The sequence below is a fragment of the Pteropus alecto genome, unplaced genomic scaffold (genome assembly GCF_000325575.1).
Source record: "Pteropus alecto unplaced genomic scaffold, ASM32557v1 scaffold30, whole genome shotgun sequence".
NCBI classification, from domain to species: domain Eukaryota; kingdom Metazoa; phylum Chordata; class Mammalia; order Chiroptera; family Pteropodidae; genus Pteropus; species Pteropus alecto.
This window is the reverse complement of record NW_006429782.1, coordinates 2,710,485-2,726,090: the sequence shown is the minus strand read 5'-3', so window position 1 is coordinate 2,726,090 and position 15,606 is coordinate 2,710,485. Positions and strand designations below refer to the sequence as shown.

Below are 15,606 nucleotides of genomic sequence, written 5' to 3'. Positions count from 1 at the left end.
CCTCTGCGGTGCCAGCCAAGGGAACCAGGAGCGAGAGACCCGGCCCAGCTCCGAGTGGGTGCTCAAGGCCCCCACCCCAGCGCGGGGGCGCCCCCTCCGCCACACGGAAGCACAACGGGCTCGGCCCCCCGCCCCGACCGGGGCCGCGGGACACGAGGTGGTTTGGGGTGGGGCGGGAGGATGTGCTATGGATTTGAGGTTGATCTGCGAGTGGGTTTGGGTTTGTTTCCAATTTGCGGTTTTTTTGCAGTTTTCTACCCAATTGCACAACTCCGTTCTCGGGGTGGCGGCTGGGGGCTTGGAGGCGGCGGGACGGGGTGGGGGCCACAGCTGCAGACCCAAGCCCCCACCCCCAAGGTCCCCCTCGACCCCGGCTCCTGGCGTGTGTGAGCGTGTGTGTGTGTGTGCATGCCGTGTTCGTTTGCGAGGGGCCGGGAAGGGGAGGGAGGCGTGTGTGTGTGTGCGCGCCCGCCAGGGCTGCTGCCAACGTGTGCGTGGGGACGGGCCACGCGTGCAGGGTGCGTGTGTGTGGTGTGTCAAGCGCGGCGGCCCCAGCGGCCTGCGCGTTGGCTGAGCCGACGCAGGGGCTTCCAGAAGGCCCGGGGCCTCCAAGGTGCCGGTTAGGAGTTTGAGGGGAGACAGAGAGGGGGTTTCAGGCAGGGGGGCCGGGAGGGCCTGCCCAGAAGTCATACTGGCAGCAGCTGTCTAAAGGGCTGGGGGGCAGTGAAGGCGGGCGGGCCCCTCTGTAAATATGGCCCCAGGGTGGTCAGAGGGTCCCACGCCACCCGTCCCCTTGTGACCTCCCCCTCGACCTCCAGCTGACCATGCATGCCAGCTGAGTGGCCAGCTGTGACCTGGACCCTCTCTGGAATTTGCCTCCCCAGCCCCCTTCCCCATCAATAAAACTGTTTACAACCACCGGCCCCAGGGCTCTGGGTCTGCTCTGTCTGTGAGGGGCAGGGCCTGAATCTGCTCTGCTCCCGAGGGGCGGGTCCGGGGTATGCTCTGCCCGCCCCTGAGGGGCGGGGCCTGGATCTGCTCTACCCCCCGAGAGGCGGGGCCAAGGTCTGCTCTGTCTCCGAGGGGCGGGGCCGGGGTCTGCTCTGTCTCCAAGGGGCGGGGCCGGGGCCCAGGCTTGTCCCCATACAGGTGAGAGCACCCTCGAGATTCACAGCAGCAGACAGAATGCTGGGGCACTGAGTGTGGAAATGTGGAAAGGTGAGGCGAGGTCCCCGTCTCCATCTGGATGGGGGAAATTTCTGATTGGTTCTCCAGCAAATATTTATTGTGCACCTACCACGTGCCAGGCACTGTGTGAGGACAAAGACCCCTGTCCTCATGGAGTTCATGGCCTAGTACAGAGGCTGACCACATACAAGCAAGGAACTTGATTTGAGGTAGTGATATGTGTAATGAAGAAAAATCAAGATAATGTGCTAGGAAGGAGTGACTGGGGGTGGTGTTGGTCAAGGAGGGCCTGCTGGAGGAGGTGACCTTTGAGCTGAGACAGGACAGGACGGGTGAGAAGGGGGCAATCCTGGGGAGATGTGCAGAGAGAGCATCCAGGTGGAAGAAACAGCCAGGGCAAAGGGCCCGCGGTGGGAACTCTTGGAGGAGGGGCAAGGAGGCCAGTGTGGCTGGAGCAGAGGGGGAGGGGGAGCAGGTCGAGATAGGAGGAAGGGGAGGGCAGGTTCCCAAGTAGACAGAGCCTCTCAGTTGAGGAGTACAGTTTCTTTCATTGTGGTAAAATACGCATAAATACACATAAATTCAAATGTACCGTTTGAACCATTTTTATGTGTTCAGTTCAGTGGCATGAAGTCCATTCACCTTGTTGTACAGCCATCCCCACCATCCGTCTCCAAAACTCTTGCATATTCCCAAACTTAAACTCCTTCTTCCATTAAATACCAACTTCCCTTCCTACCCCTGCTCCCCCAGCCTTATGAATTTAAGTGGGACAGGAAGCCATCAGAGGATTTTAAGCCAGGGACATGATCTGATTTCATTTTAAGAGATCACTTTAGCATGTTGTTACAGCTCAAACCCTCCAGCCCCTGTTTATTGAGCACCTACTGTGTGCTGGGCTCTGGGGATAGAGCAGTGAAAAAGAGACATCCAGTACCCCACCTGGTACCCCTCGTCATGGGGGGAAGTGATAATAAACAAAGAAACACAAAACACTGTGACGGCATCTAACGGCTCCTCCTGAACCTTTGTGTGTGTGTTTTCAGCGTGAAATATAATCGACATATACAACATTGTGTAAGTTTCAGGTGCACGGCTTGACGACTCGATCTACGCACATATCGCGAGATGATCACAACAGTCACACACCATTACCTCGCAGAGTTACCTTTCTGTATGTGTGGTGAGAACATTTACGATCTACTTCCTTAGCACCTCTCAGGTACACGATACAGTATTGTTACCTATAGTCACCATTAGATCTGACCGTTACATCCCCAGAATTTACTCATCTTATAACTGCAAGTTGGTACCCTTTGACCACCATCTCCCCGTTCACCTTGCCCCCTGCCTGGCCCCTGGCAAAAACCATTCGACTCTCAGTTTCTATGAGTTTGGTTTTTTCAGATTCCACATATAAGATCATCTAGTAGTTTTCCATGTCTAACTTACTTCACCGAGCATAATGCCCTCAAGGTTCATCTATGTTGTTGTAAACGGCAGGATTTGCTTCTTTTTTATGAATGAGTGATACTCCTATGTGTGTGTGTGTGTTGTATGTGTGCATGTGAGCACGTGTGCGTGAATAATGCTGCAAGGAGCATAGAAATGCAGATATCTCAAGATAGCGATTTCATTTACTTCGGATAAATACCCAGAAGTGGAATTATTGGATAGTGTAACAGCTCTATTTTTAATTTTTTAAGGAACCCCCATACCGTTTTTCATAGCAGCTGCACCAATTTACATTCCCACGAACAGAGGGCGGGTGCCTTTTTCTCTACATCCTCGCCAACACTTGCTACTTCTTGTGTTGTTGATAAAAACCATTCTGACAGGGTTAAGGTGACATCTCATTGTGGTTTTGACTTGCATTTCCCTGATGATCAGTGATGTTGAGCATCTTTTCATGCATGTGTTGGCCATGTATATATCTTCTTTGGAAGAGTCTCTATTCAGGTCCTTTACTCATTTGTGTGTGTGTCTGTTTTGTGCGTGTGTCTCTGCAGGTCTGCCATCCTCTCCCGTGTGTCCTGCTCTGTGTCTCTGTCAGGTTCTGTCTATGTATTTTCACCTGTCTCTGTGTCAGTATCTGTGTCTATGGAGTCGTTCTTTAACTGTGCTTGTTGGTGTCAGCCTTTGTATTTTTCTCTGAGCTGATGTGTCCACTAAGACAAAACTCACTCATCCTCACAGATGAATAAAGACAAAACCCTTCAGAGATGGGGCTGGGGAGAAGAGCCACGACAGAAGCCCTGGCTGCAGGTAAATATAACAGCACACCTGAATGTTTCGCACTCGAGAAGAATGAAAGCGCTGAGTAGCCAAACCCATGATATGCAGCCAAAGCCGTTCTCAAAGGGAAATGTGTAGCCTCCGAATGCACTTATTAGAAAACCAGAATGATCCAAAACGAATAGCGCGTCAGCTTCAGACGAAAAAAGAAAGAGCAGACAGGGCCCTCGGAGACTGAGTTCTACTTCACAGATGGGGAAACAGAGGCCAAGGAAAGTGAAGCCACGTGTTCACAGTCACAGAGCAAAGCAGTCCTAGCGCAGCTGAGGTTCAGAACCAGGCTGGCCCCATCCGGGCCACCGCTCAAAGACTGCAGAGGCTTCTGGCATCACTCGCTTTTCACCTCTCTTTTTTAAAAATTATTTCAATAAAAATATATTCAATAACGAATATGTCATGAATTCAAGACAAGTACTTTTTGTTCTTTTCATTGCGCCTCCTGGTGGCTCAAGTGTATCGTAAATACTGCATCTTGCTCAAAGAGCTGTCCTCATCTGCCAGGACTGGCACCTTGCAAGCGAGGAGCGGGGATTCAGCCCCAGAGACTCTTGGGTAGCCACTCCTGAAAAGCACAAATCAGGGGAAGGAAAACTGGGCAGAGCCATGCCGAGAAGGTGCGGGCAGCCTCTCCGCTGTCCTAGCCCTGCCAGGAAATAATTTTGCAATCCCGGCCCCTCCTTTTCCCCTGCGTGGCTCAGGTTCAGGCCCTATCGGGAACAGGATGTGGGTGGGGACTTCCCTATGGTCAGTGCCCGTGCCCACCCCCGCCCAGGCAGGTATAAGGCCACCTCACCAGACTCAGGGAACCTGGAAAGGAAACAGAGAGACCACCATGTCCTCTTGGAGCCCAGAGCAAAGCCAGAGGTAGGTCCCCAGCCCGCCATTCCTAGGCAGGCTCGAACGACAGGCAGGGCACCGACGTTCTGTCTGCCCAGTGAAGTCACAGGGCCAGATGTGGGCCTGCAGGCTGGAGTGGACCAACGCCCAGGCTCGAACCAGGACAGGCTGGTTCCCACACACCCACTCGCCGATGCACGCCCCAGGCGGGGAGTGGGAGTCCAGCCCCCACATCAGAGGCCTGCCGGAGGGCTGGGAGGAGCAGAAGCCCTGGCACTCCAAGGGTGTTGGTGCCAACTGTAACCCACCGATCCCAAGGTCAAACGACCGCCCCCACACCTGCTTTGGGCACGTCTCATGTCCAGAGTCCCGTTTGCACCTGGAACCCTGGGGTGCATCTGAGCACCTGCAGCGAGATAGACCTGGATGCAGACATCCTAACCTGGTCGGGTCAGGGCTGGACAGGACGGGGAAGAGCTCAGAGCGGGAAACTGAGAGTTCTGCTTGGGAAGGTCAGAGAAAGCTCCATGGGAAAAGGGGCATCGGAGCTGGGGGTTTTGCAGGATAGTAGGAGTTCACTGGCTCTGCCTTCAAAACATGGAGAGGAGGTGAGTGCACTAGTCGAGGGGAGCAGTCAGGTGGCACGGCCCGAGGTGGTGAAAGCGGGGAGGGGAAGAAGTGGGCAGAACCGGGCAGAACCGGGCACACGCTCACGGAGCTGGGTATATTTTCATTCTGGCTCATTAAGCACCTTCTGTCATTGCCTGCAGCCCAGGAGGCCTGGACCCCCATCTTTCTAGAACCCTGTTCCTGCTGCTACTAATTGTGGCCCCCTCTGCCCAGGGGGTCATCCCAAACCCCGAAGCCTGCCAGGTGTTCCAGTCAGATAACGGCAGCTCTGTCAACTGCTACCCGCCTGCCAAAGTCCCCCTGCAGCTCCCAGCCGACACCATCTTCCTGTCTGTGGAGTTCTTGAACGTCACACAGCTGCCACCCCACTTCCTCCAGGGTGTCTCCAACCTCCAGGAACTGCACCTCTCCAGCAACGGGCTGGAGAGCCTCGCGGATAAGTTCCTGCTGCCTGTGCCTCAGCTGAAGGTGCTCGATCTGACCCGCAACGCTCTGAGCCGGCTGCCCGCCGGCCTCTTCCAGGTCTCGGCCGCCCTCCACACCCTGGTGCTGAAGGAAAACCAGCTGCAAAGCCTGGAGGCCTCCTGGCTGCTCGGCCTGAAAGCCCTCGGACACCTGGACCTGTCTGGGAACCGCCTCCGGACGCTGCCCCCTGGGCTGCTGTCCAACTTCACCGACCTGCGCATCCTTGACCTTGGCAATAACCAGCTGGAGACCTTGTCCCCTGACCTTCTGAGGGGACCGCTGAAGTTGGAACGGCTGCACCTGGAGGGTAACAGACTGAGGGCACTTGAAAAGGGGCTGCTGGCGCCTCAGCCTAACCTGCGCCACTTCTTTCTAAGTGACAACCAGCTGGCCGCGGTGGCAGCAGGTGCCTTCCAAGGTCTGAAGCAGCTGGACATGTTGGACCTCTCCAACAACTCACTGACCAGCGTGCCCAAGGGGCTCTGGGCATCTGTGGGGCAGCCCGGGGCAGCCCGAGACATGAAGGACGGCTTCGACATCTCCGGGAACCCCTGGGTCTGTGACCAAAACCTGGACGACCTCTATCAGTGGCTGGTGGCCAATAAAGACAAGATGTTCTCCTCCAACGCCACTCACTGCGCCGAGCCTATGGCCGTGAAGGGCCACACGCTCTTGGCTGTGGCCATGTCCCGTGCGAAGCCTGAGGCCGGGGCGGAGACGGGGGTGGCGGCCTAGCAGAACACCGCACCCCACTAGGCAACTAACCCCCCTTTTTGAGGGTGAGGCCGGCTTTCCATAGTTACCAGACCCGTTCTGCCCACGCTTTCCGAAACCCCCCTTAGGCGCCCCGGCCGCCCTGCCTTCGCTCCAGCTGCACCCCCTTCTAGGAACGGCTCCCCAGTGACCAGATGGCTTGCCCTCCCGGCTCCCTCAGCTCCCCTGCCCTCCGTCTGGCCCAGCCCTGGTCACACCGAGGCTGCCCCTATCTGGCTCTGTCTCCTTCAGTTTGGGGGTCTCTCTGAGCACAGAGCCTGGGGCCAAGCTGCCTCTTACTCAACACTTAGTTAGGGGTCAGACCCCAGAGGTTTAATAAATGTCGAACAGAATTGGACAAATTGGCTTCCACTGTGTTCCTGCATCTCTTAAGTCGACTTCCTGGGTCTCTGGGAAGAAGGAGGAGGAAAGAGGAGGCATGACCGGGGGCCCTGGGGCGCAGGACGTGAAATCCCAAATGGATGGCAATTGGGATCTGACGGCCCCTGGCTGCTCCTCCAACTCCCCCCATCCTGAGGCTTGACTGAAAATAAAACCCTGACCATTGCCCAGGGTGTCATTTTACTGGTGGGTTCCTGCCAGAGCCTGTGTCCTGGGGAAGGTTTAAATTAAACCAGATTGCTTCAGGTCTCCAAACAATTTGTCATGCTGGCCTCTGATAACCCAGGGGACAGCCACCCGGGACAGGCGTGGGCAGGCTGGATGAGGCTGAACAGATGGGCAGAGGCCCAGGGGACTGTGTTCTCACAACTCAGAACCCAGGGCCACCTGCCGGAACAATGCCGGGTATGGCAGGGGCAGGATCTGATCTGGCGGACCCCGGGGTGTTGGGGCCATGCTCAGGGTTTTCGGGCCCCGGTTAGGAGTGCCATGCCCAGGTTGGTGGTCATTCCAGGCATGATGATGAAAGCCCGCTTCTGGAGCCTGGCACAGTTGGGTTTGAATCAAATCCTTCAGTCGATGTGGGACCCAGGACAAGTGGTTTAAGCATTCTGAGCCTCGATTTGCTCATCTGTAAAACGGAATCGGAGCAAATGAGCTGGCCTGGCTCCTGGTTTAGTTAAGCCACAGATTTTAAAAAAATAGAAAGACCTTGAGGACTTGCCCAAGGTCATTCGGCGAAGGGGTGGGGGCTGTGATCGCCATCCGCTGTCTCCGCAGCAACTACAGCTAGGGTGGCAGATAGCCAAACCTGGCCAACAGAAGTAGCTCGATCTTCGAGTAGCCGGCGTCCTTTACGTTGCTATGGCAACCACGGAGCGCTTCGGGAGCCCCAAGACCTTGTGAGGGAGGCCTGGAGCACGCCCCCACACGGCCTCTCCCCATTGGTAGGTCTCGGAGGCTCCGCCCCCCGAGCCGCTATAAGGCAGGCGGGGCCGGCAGTGGGCGGAGACTGGAGCCCGAATCTGGGGTCCGCGACCGCGCGAGGGAGCTGAGGCTGCACGCACCCGTGAGTGCCACGCGGGTGGTTGGTGTCCAGGAACATCCCGCAGGCCCAGGGCCCTCCGGATCGGGTCAGGATGGGCGAGGGTCCAAAGGCGTGCGGAGGGGAGGGGGTTGACAGGCCGGAGCAGGTGGCTGAGACCCTTCGCCCAGTTGGCTGAAGGTCCAGGACCCAGTTGGACTGGGACCACGACTCTGAAAGCGGAGGTGGGGGTGGGGCGTGGGGACAGAGGATGAACTGCAGGTGGGCAATCTGAAATCGAGCTCCCTGCTCTGAGTTGGCTTAAGGGGAGTGCCCATGGGCCCCGCATGGACTTGCTGTGTGCCTCCGTTTCTCGGACTGTCAAACGGACTGCGGGTTTATTGGGATTCCGCACTTACCACCTGCGTTCCTGCAGGGGGCTGCTTGTGCATTGTGTCCGGAGCAAGGGCGTCAGGGACCTCCCCTACTTTGCAGAAGAGGAAAGAGCCCAGAGAGGTAAGGGCACTTGCCCAAAGTTGCACAGCAAGTCACGGCAGGATTCAAACCCGGGTCTTTCCCCACAACCCATGCGTTGAATCTCTGCAGCGCCTCCACCTCGCCAGAAGTTCTCTGGTGTGCACGCACTGTGCACAGAGCCCTGTGCCCCCCATGGCGCTTTGAAGTTGGTATTATCATCACCCCATTTTTACGATGAGGAAACTGAGGCCCCATGACTTGCCAGAGTCACAGAGCCCAGCCAGACAGAACCCAAGGCCTGGGTGGGGGCTGGGAGGGCTGACATGCAGAGGCCCCCCTCACGCTGTCCTGCTTCCCAGGGTGACCCTGTTTGCAGCAGGCATGTCAGAAGATGAGGCGGCTCAGGCCCCTACACCCAGCTCGTGGGAGCAAGATCAGCAGGTGAGGGGCCAAGCCTGGCACGGAGCATGGAAGGGCGGGGGCCAGTCCTTCCCAGGCCAGCCGCGGGCCGGGACCCGCCTCCCGCCTCCCGCCTCCATCTTCACTGCGAGCGTCTGGCTCTGAGGGCATTCTGGACCGCGGAGGGGGCTGACATCTCTGCACCTCCTACCCATTTCCCAGAGGGACACATGAGGCCCGGGGAGGGGAGCAACTCCCAGCACACCTGGCCGGCTTACCTGGCCTCTGCCCACTCTGTTTCTGTGTCAACCATTGTGGCCTCTTGACGACAACAACGGCTTCTGTCACAGCAGCTCCTCTGCATCGGTCACCGTTCTAAGGGCTTCCCATACCTGGGAAACTAGAATCCCCATCATAGCCCTAGAAACCCACTTGACGGATGGGGAAACAGAGGCACCAAGCCACTCACTCACTCGCCCAAGCTCACACAGCTTGGAGGCGGCCAAACCAGCACTAACGCAGGCAGCGTGGCCCGAGGCCGTGCCCTTGGCCGCCGGATGGTTTCAGAACCTTTCATGCTGTGTGTGCTTTTGAGAACGGAGCCCGCGAGCACCTTCACCTGGATTCCCCCGCCAGGTGCTCAGTGCAGTTTCCTCCAATCCTCTTGCCCACCCTCACTCTGGGCCATAGAGAGGAGGTGGGCCGAGATATGCTGAGCCTCCCAGCTCCCCTGGGGGCCTCTCTGACGCCGCCCCTTCCCGCAGAACGTGGTGCAGCGCGTGGTGGCCCTGCCGCTGGTCAGGGCCACGTGCACCGCAGTCTCCGATGCTTACAGCGCAGCCAAGGACAAGCACCCGCTGCTGGGCTCTGCTTGCCGCCTGGCCGAGCACTGTGTGTGCAGCCTCACCACCAGTGCCCTGGACCACGCCCAGCCACTGCTCAGCCACCTGCAGCCTCAGCGTGAGTCCCCCGGCCCGAGGGTCCGGTGGTTGCTCCCGCGTCCCACCCTCTTACGTTCCATCTGCATGGCATGCCCTGGGGTGGACCCCCTGACCTGGGCATCTCCCTCGGCCCTACCCATCCTGTGTGCCTTTAGTCTGTCCACCGCCTGTCCGCCACCCCCTCTTGAGTCATCTATGCTCAGTCCTTCTGCCTGTGCCATCTCTCAATCCCTCTCTGTGCCACCTCCCCTCTACCTGTTGGCTTATGATGTTTGATTGCCTGGCTGTCCACCCTTAGCTGTTTACTGATGGCCCCCTCCTTCTGTCCCCACTCCATCTGTCTCAATATCTTCCTCCCGATTGGCTGGCCTGTTGTGCCTCGGGTCCCCTTTGCCTGCCCAACTCCTGTCCCCCATCTGCGCTTCTGCCTCCACCTGTCCTGAGCCCCACCTCTTCCCAGATCAGCTCAGGAGTTCAGCCTGATGGGGAAAGGGAGGCAGAAAGGTTCTTGACCTCCCACCTGGCCCAGGAAGGGGGACACCTGAGGGTCCCAGCTCAGGGCCTCTCCGCCGCCTTCTCAGCCAGCTTGTGTTGACCTTGAGCCTGCTCACTGGGGCATCTGATCCAGGCATGGGTGTGAGGTCACCTTGGTGCTGGTAGAAGCCAATGGCAAGGCAGGGCGGAGAGGGCGGTGGTGACGGGGCCCAGCCTTGTGGGCGCACCCACAACCTTAGGGTCCCCGGTCCCTCCCAGGGGGCCAGCCAGGCCTTCCCCTACCCCCACCATAGAGAACTTCTTTGATCTCTCTCTACCTCTATCTACCTCTGTCTCTCTCCTCTCTTTCTCTGCCCCTCCCTCCAGCACTCCCTCCCTCTCTCTCTCTGTGCCCCCATGTCCCTGTCACCTCCCCAATTCTCATCCCCTCACTCTCTCATCCTCCAGTGTCCACCGTGAATGACCTCGCCTGCAGGGGCCTGGACAAGCTGGAGGAGAAGCTGCCCTTTCTGCAGAAACCTTCGGAGATGGTACCTGCACCACCAGACTGTGGATCTGCAGGGAGGGGCGGCGGGGGGGAGGTGGGGGAGGGAGGGCCGCCCCTTCCCAGACCCAGCCAATACCCCTGGCCAGCCAGACTCCGGGGCCAGATCAGGCTTTGGTCAACTCAAAAAACACCCACTAGATTAAAATCGTCGGCACCCACATTTACAGAGCACTTAATGCGTGCCAGTGATGCTGGCACCCCCTTCGAGGAGGGAGAGGTCTTATTTCTCCCCAATTTATAGAGGGGAAATTGAGGCCCAGAGCCAGGAAGGAGCCAGGGATCCTGACCCCCCACCAAAGGGAACTGAAGGGTCAAGGAGGGAAGCCGGACACCGACGGAGCCTAGATTGGCCCCCCCCTTCCCCACCACCAGGTGGTGACCTCAGCCAAGGATGCGGTGACCAGCGGTATGACCGGCGTGGTGGGCCTGGCTCGGCAGAGCCGGCGCTGGAGCGTGGAGCTGAAGCGTTCCATGAGCCACGCTGTGGACGTCGTGCTGGGCAAGTCGGAGGAGCTGGTGGACCACTTCCTGCCCATGACGGAGGAGGAGCTCGGTGAGGCCTGTGTCCCCATCCCCACCCCGTCCCGCCCCAAACCCTCCTGCCCAGGGCCCATCCCCGGAGGCCACAGGGCAGAGAGCTTTGAGATTCACTCAAGATTTTTTCAGGAAACGAGGAGCTGGGGCCCCGCCCTGACTGCCCGCTCTGCTTCCGTGGCCCCCCAGCTTGCACCCTGCTAGAAACCAGACCATCCGGACCCCAAGAGTATAAGCAGCCGATAGACTGGAGAGTTGTGATCTCAAACTGGTGGCCCTGTATGATCTGGCCTGTACGATGCCTTTTCGATGTTTAGATTCATCACATGCTTTTAATAATCAGATTTTGCCCTACAAATCCCGATTTCTGGCTTACCTTGAAAAACTAGATGCTGTGTTGAATAGCGATTGCCCTTTAGCCCAGTTCCTCACACCACACCTTTCTGCCACGTTCCAATCTCGTCAGCTGGCCCCGAAGGCGACCTGGCTCCGTCCCCGCTGCTTTACGGCACTCATTCCTCAGCAGACAGGCTGTGGAGCACCTACCGTGGGCCGGGCACTTGTGATGTAACAGGCAGGTTAGCGGAGTGGTTAAGAATAGTCTAGAGCAGCGGTCCCCACCCTTCGTGGCACCCGGGACCGGTGCTCCCATGAGAATCTAAGGCTTCATGACCTGAGGCAGGGCTGAGGCGGTGATGCTGGCTCCTGCATCGCTCACCTCCTGCTGTGCGGCCCAGGGGGTTAGGGACCCCTGGTCTACAGCCAGAGTGCCTGAGTTTAAATCCCGGGTCTGCCTTTTGCACACTATGGGACTTCACCTGTCTCTCTCTGCCTTAGTTTTCCCCATCTGTGAAATGGGGCTAATAGTACCTACATCATAGGGTTTAGGGGAGATTGAGTGAGCTGGTATTGATAAAGGGCAACTGTACCTTTGGGAGCCCATGGGCTCGTCCGCTCAGAAGGGAGGCGCGCAGACGTGGAGAGGGTGTCCACACTGATCCCCTCTCCCTACCCACCCTCCAGCGGCGCTGGCTGCCGAGGCTGAGGGCCCAGAGGTGGGCTCCGTGGAAGAGCAGAGGAGACGTCAGGGCTACTTTGTACGCCTGGGCTCCCTGTCAGCACGGCTCCGCCACCGGGCATATGAGCACTCTCTGGGGAAACTGAGGCAGAAGAAACACCACGCCCAGGACACACTGGCCCAGCTGCAGGAGACACTGGAGCTGGTGAGAGCCCTCTGTCCGCCCCTGGCCCGCGAAGCAGGCCAGTAAGCATGGACTGAGGACCAGCTGAGTCCCTGGTCCCCTGCTGGTCTGAAGAGGGAGGCAGAAGTGGGCTCCACTTCCTCCAGCCGTGTGTGTTCAGGGCTGGGGCGGAGAGGGGTCTGGGGCTGGGGGAGCTCAGGGGGGGCCAAGGCTCAGCCTGGGGAGCAAGGGAGGGTTTGTAGAGGGGGGAAGTAGGAGCTAATATTTACAGGTAGTTAAGGTGGGTCGAGAGAGGGAGAAGGAGACTTCCCTCGCTGCCGTCACCCATCCCAGTACTTCAGGGTTCAGCTCACACCCAGCTTCTGCCCGCATCGTTCATTGTCCCTGCTCCAAGGGAACATGACAGCTCCTGCCGACTGGCCCTGATAGGTTCAGACGCCCCCAACCTGCTCACCTCACGTCCCCGTCTTTTCCCGCCCTCCCACATCGGACACAGCAGCCAAACGGTTGGCTCTGCACAGATCTATCCTGAATCCGCCCACATCTCCCCCTTCCTCCTCCATCTGGCCCATCCCGAACCCAGCCTGTCCTCCCCATGGCAACCGCCAGAGGTCGCGCGTGAGCACCCAAATCGGTGTATTTCCCTGAGTGTGTTGTCCTCAAGGTTCACCCATGTTGTGTGTCAGAATTTCCTTCATCTTTATGGTTCAATAATATTCACAATTTATTTTATGCATCTTCTAATACCTGTCCTATCCTGAGTACGGAGTCACAGTGGCCTCTTCAGGACACTCACAGTCCAGTAGGGGGATCAGGGTCATGACAAGGAACACAGCAGGTGCTGTGGGACCCAGAAGAGGGATCCACTCAGTCAGGCGGGGGAGGATGGAATGCTTCCTGGAGGGGGTGACGTCTATATTAATACCTGAACTGGAGTGACCCGGGCAGGGGGCTGGGGTGCAGGGAGGCGTGCATCTGGCAGAAGGACCAGCTCGAGCGAAAGCCTTGCTGTGAGTCTGAGCTTCAGGGGAACCACAGGTCGCGGGGTCTGGCTGAGGGTACGCAATGGGACAGGCTGACCAGGCCAGCTCAGCAGGTGCCGGAGGCTGCACACTGCCGTGTTCCCTAAATGCTTATTAGGGCCAGATCCAGGCTAGGTTTGGTCCCGGCTCCTCCGCTCCTCCGCATGCTCCAGCTATGCCTGTCACCGGCCTCATCCCCACAGATCAACCTTGTGCAGTGTGGGGTGACCCCTACCACCCCGGCCCGCCCCGGGAAGGTACACGAGCTGTGGGAGGACTGGACTCTGCGGCCCCTGGAGAACGGCCGTCGCCGCAGCCAGGTAGGGCGCTGGGGGGAGGGCGGGAGGTGGAGGGTGGTTCTCCCTCTGCCCGGGGTCGCCAGGGGCCAGATAGCTGTCTCCAACTAATTGCTGAGGTCAGCTGGTTGGAGTGTCCACGGGGGAAACGGAGGCAGGGCTTGGTCTTGCTGTGTCCATGGAGGAAACCAAGGCGGCGAGACAGTCCCGTTGTGTCCATGGGGAAACTGAGGCAAGGCAGCAAGCCAGGCACGTGTCCATCCGGGGTACTGAGGCCTCGCCGCTCCGGCCCCCGCCCCCCGCCCCCCCGCAGGCGGAGCTGGAGATGCTGGTGCTGTCCCGGAGTCTGATGGGGGAGCTACAGAGCGCGGTGGACGCGCTGGAGAGCAGCGTGCGGGGGCTGCCCCCCGGCGCCCAGGAGAAGGTGGCCGAGGTGCGGCGCAGCGTGCACGCCCTGCAGGCCGCCTTCGCCGACGCGCGCTGCTTCGGGGATGTGCCCGCGGCGGCGCTGGCTGAGGGCCGGGGCAACGTGGCCCGGGCCCACGCCTGCGTGGACGAGCTGCTGGAGCTGGTGGTGCAGGCGGTGCCGCTGCCCTGGCGGGTGGGGCCCTTCTCGCCCATCCTCGTGGAGCGGCCCGAGCCCCCGGCCGACCTGGACACCCTGGTGGACGAGGTGGTGGGGAGCCCCGATGCCCGCTGGGCGCACCTGGACTGGCCGGCCCAGCAGAGAGCCTGGCAGGCGCAGCACCGGGACGGGACGGGCCTCCCAGGGGACATTCCCGAGGAGCCCGAGCCTGAGCCCCCCAGCCGCCCCAAGCACACCCTGATGCCGGAGCTGGACTTCTGACCGAACGGGGGCTCAGCTCAGCACCGCCCCAGGCAGCCGTACGCCCCGAGATGCCGGCTGCCCCCTAGTGGCCATGCGGAAGCACTCACAACGGATGCCTTGACCCTGGCCCAGGCACGGAGCTGGGTGTTGGGGTCCGAATGCAGAATCTAGACCAGCTTCACTGATACCAGATCCTCCCCAAACATTTCCCTTGAACGTACGGAGACTCGAACCTAACTCAGGTCGGACTAGTCGGAGCTGGGTTCACCTGTCTGCAGTCTCCTGTTCTCCGACTCCAAGGAGCTGATCAAAACTCAGAGAAACACACATTTCACCCAGTGCCTTCCATTTGGGGATTTGGAAAGCGAGCACCCCCTGCTCCCCAACTTGTACATCCTGGACTAAGGGGTCCCCAGAGTCGCCAGGCTGCACCAGCTGGGCCTGCCGGACCCACTTGCTTTGCCGTTTGGTGTTTGCACTCCGGAATAAAGGTGCTTCATGTTGTTCAAAGGCCCGTGGCCTCTGTTCTGTCCAGGATGAGGCTCAGCTGCAGGGTGCTGGGCCCTCAGGGGTGTTGGCTTTGAGATTCAGAAGGAGTGGTGGCCCCAACCAGCTTGCCATCCTGTCTGTACTTCCACCATTAGTAGTACCCAGACCACCTGAGTTAAGCATTGCCCCTTCACACTTCCCGGAGCAGAGGTTCACACTTTAGTATAAATGAATTTCTTGGAACCTGCAGGGAGCAGGCACATGAGGATGGAGAAGTCAGATGGGTCGGCCCCTCCTAGGCCCACCTCCCTGGACCCGCAGGAGCTGATCTCGCAGTGGCTCCTCCACTGGTCAGGATGGGAGAGACAGAAGCAGGGCGAGGGCCACGGGCCCGGTCTCGTGGGGGCCTTCTTACCCTCTGACCACATTCTTGGCCACCCCTCACTCCCCAGTGGCCAGGCGGGGTGTTGGGAAACCAGTCTGATGCGGTGAGGTCAGGGTGGCCCCTGGCTTCCCTGGAACCCCGCCAGGGGCGGCTCTGGGAGCCCCGGCCACTTGCCGCTGGCCAGACTCGCCTCCCTGGCCCTGCTCAGGAACCTCCCAGAGTCCCTGTCGCCCTGGGGTTGCATCCCAGCCTTGCCTGGAAGTAGGTGGGCAGGCGACTTCCTCTCTCCAACCCCGCTTTCCCCTCTGTGAAATGGGTATGGAACTCGTGGGGCAGCTGTGCCCAATCCAATCAGCTCCTCGCCCCCAGCAGCTGGTAGGGAATGAACACTCCATT

General features: G+C 59.2%; 3 protein-coding genes across 3 annotated transcripts in view; all 3 read left to right on the top strand.

Annotated features, from left to right (window-relative positions):
* The window catches only part of SEMA6B (semaphorin 6B), a 10,405-nt gene extending 9,552 nt beyond the window's left edge, over positions 1-853 (top strand). The window contains exon 17 of the mRNA XM_025043158.1: positions 819-853. Within this exon, the coding sequence (XP_024898926.1) occupies positions 819-853 (35 nt within the window). The remainder of the gene's footprint in view (positions 1-818) is intronic.
* Positions 854-4,256: 3,403 nt separating this feature from the next.
* Positions 4,257-6,511, top strand: LRG1 (leucine rich alpha-2-glycoprotein 1). The gene is made up of 2 exons (XM_025043627.1): positions 4,257-4,347; positions 5,091-6,511. The coding sequence occupies exons 1-2, from the start codon at positions 4,316-4,318 to the stop codon at positions 6,148-6,150; spliced, it is 1,092 nt and encodes a 363-aa protein (XP_024899395.1). The 5' UTR covers positions 4,257-4,315; the 3' UTR covers positions 6,151-6,511.
* Positions 6,512-8,431: 1,920 nt separating this feature from the next.
* On the top strand, positions 8,432-14,354 carry PLIN5 (perilipin 5). Its single transcript, XM_006904113.1, has 7 exons — positions 8,432-8,512; positions 9,235-9,430; positions 10,354-10,436; positions 10,826-11,006; positions 12,011-12,210; positions 13,415-13,531; positions 13,821-14,354. Exons 1-7 carry the CDS (start codon positions 8,453-8,455, stop codon positions 14,352-14,354), a joined length of 1,371 nt encoding a protein of 456 aa, XP_006904175.1. The 5' UTR covers positions 8,432-8,452.
* The last annotated feature ends 1,252 nt before the right edge of the window (positions 14,355-15,606 follow it).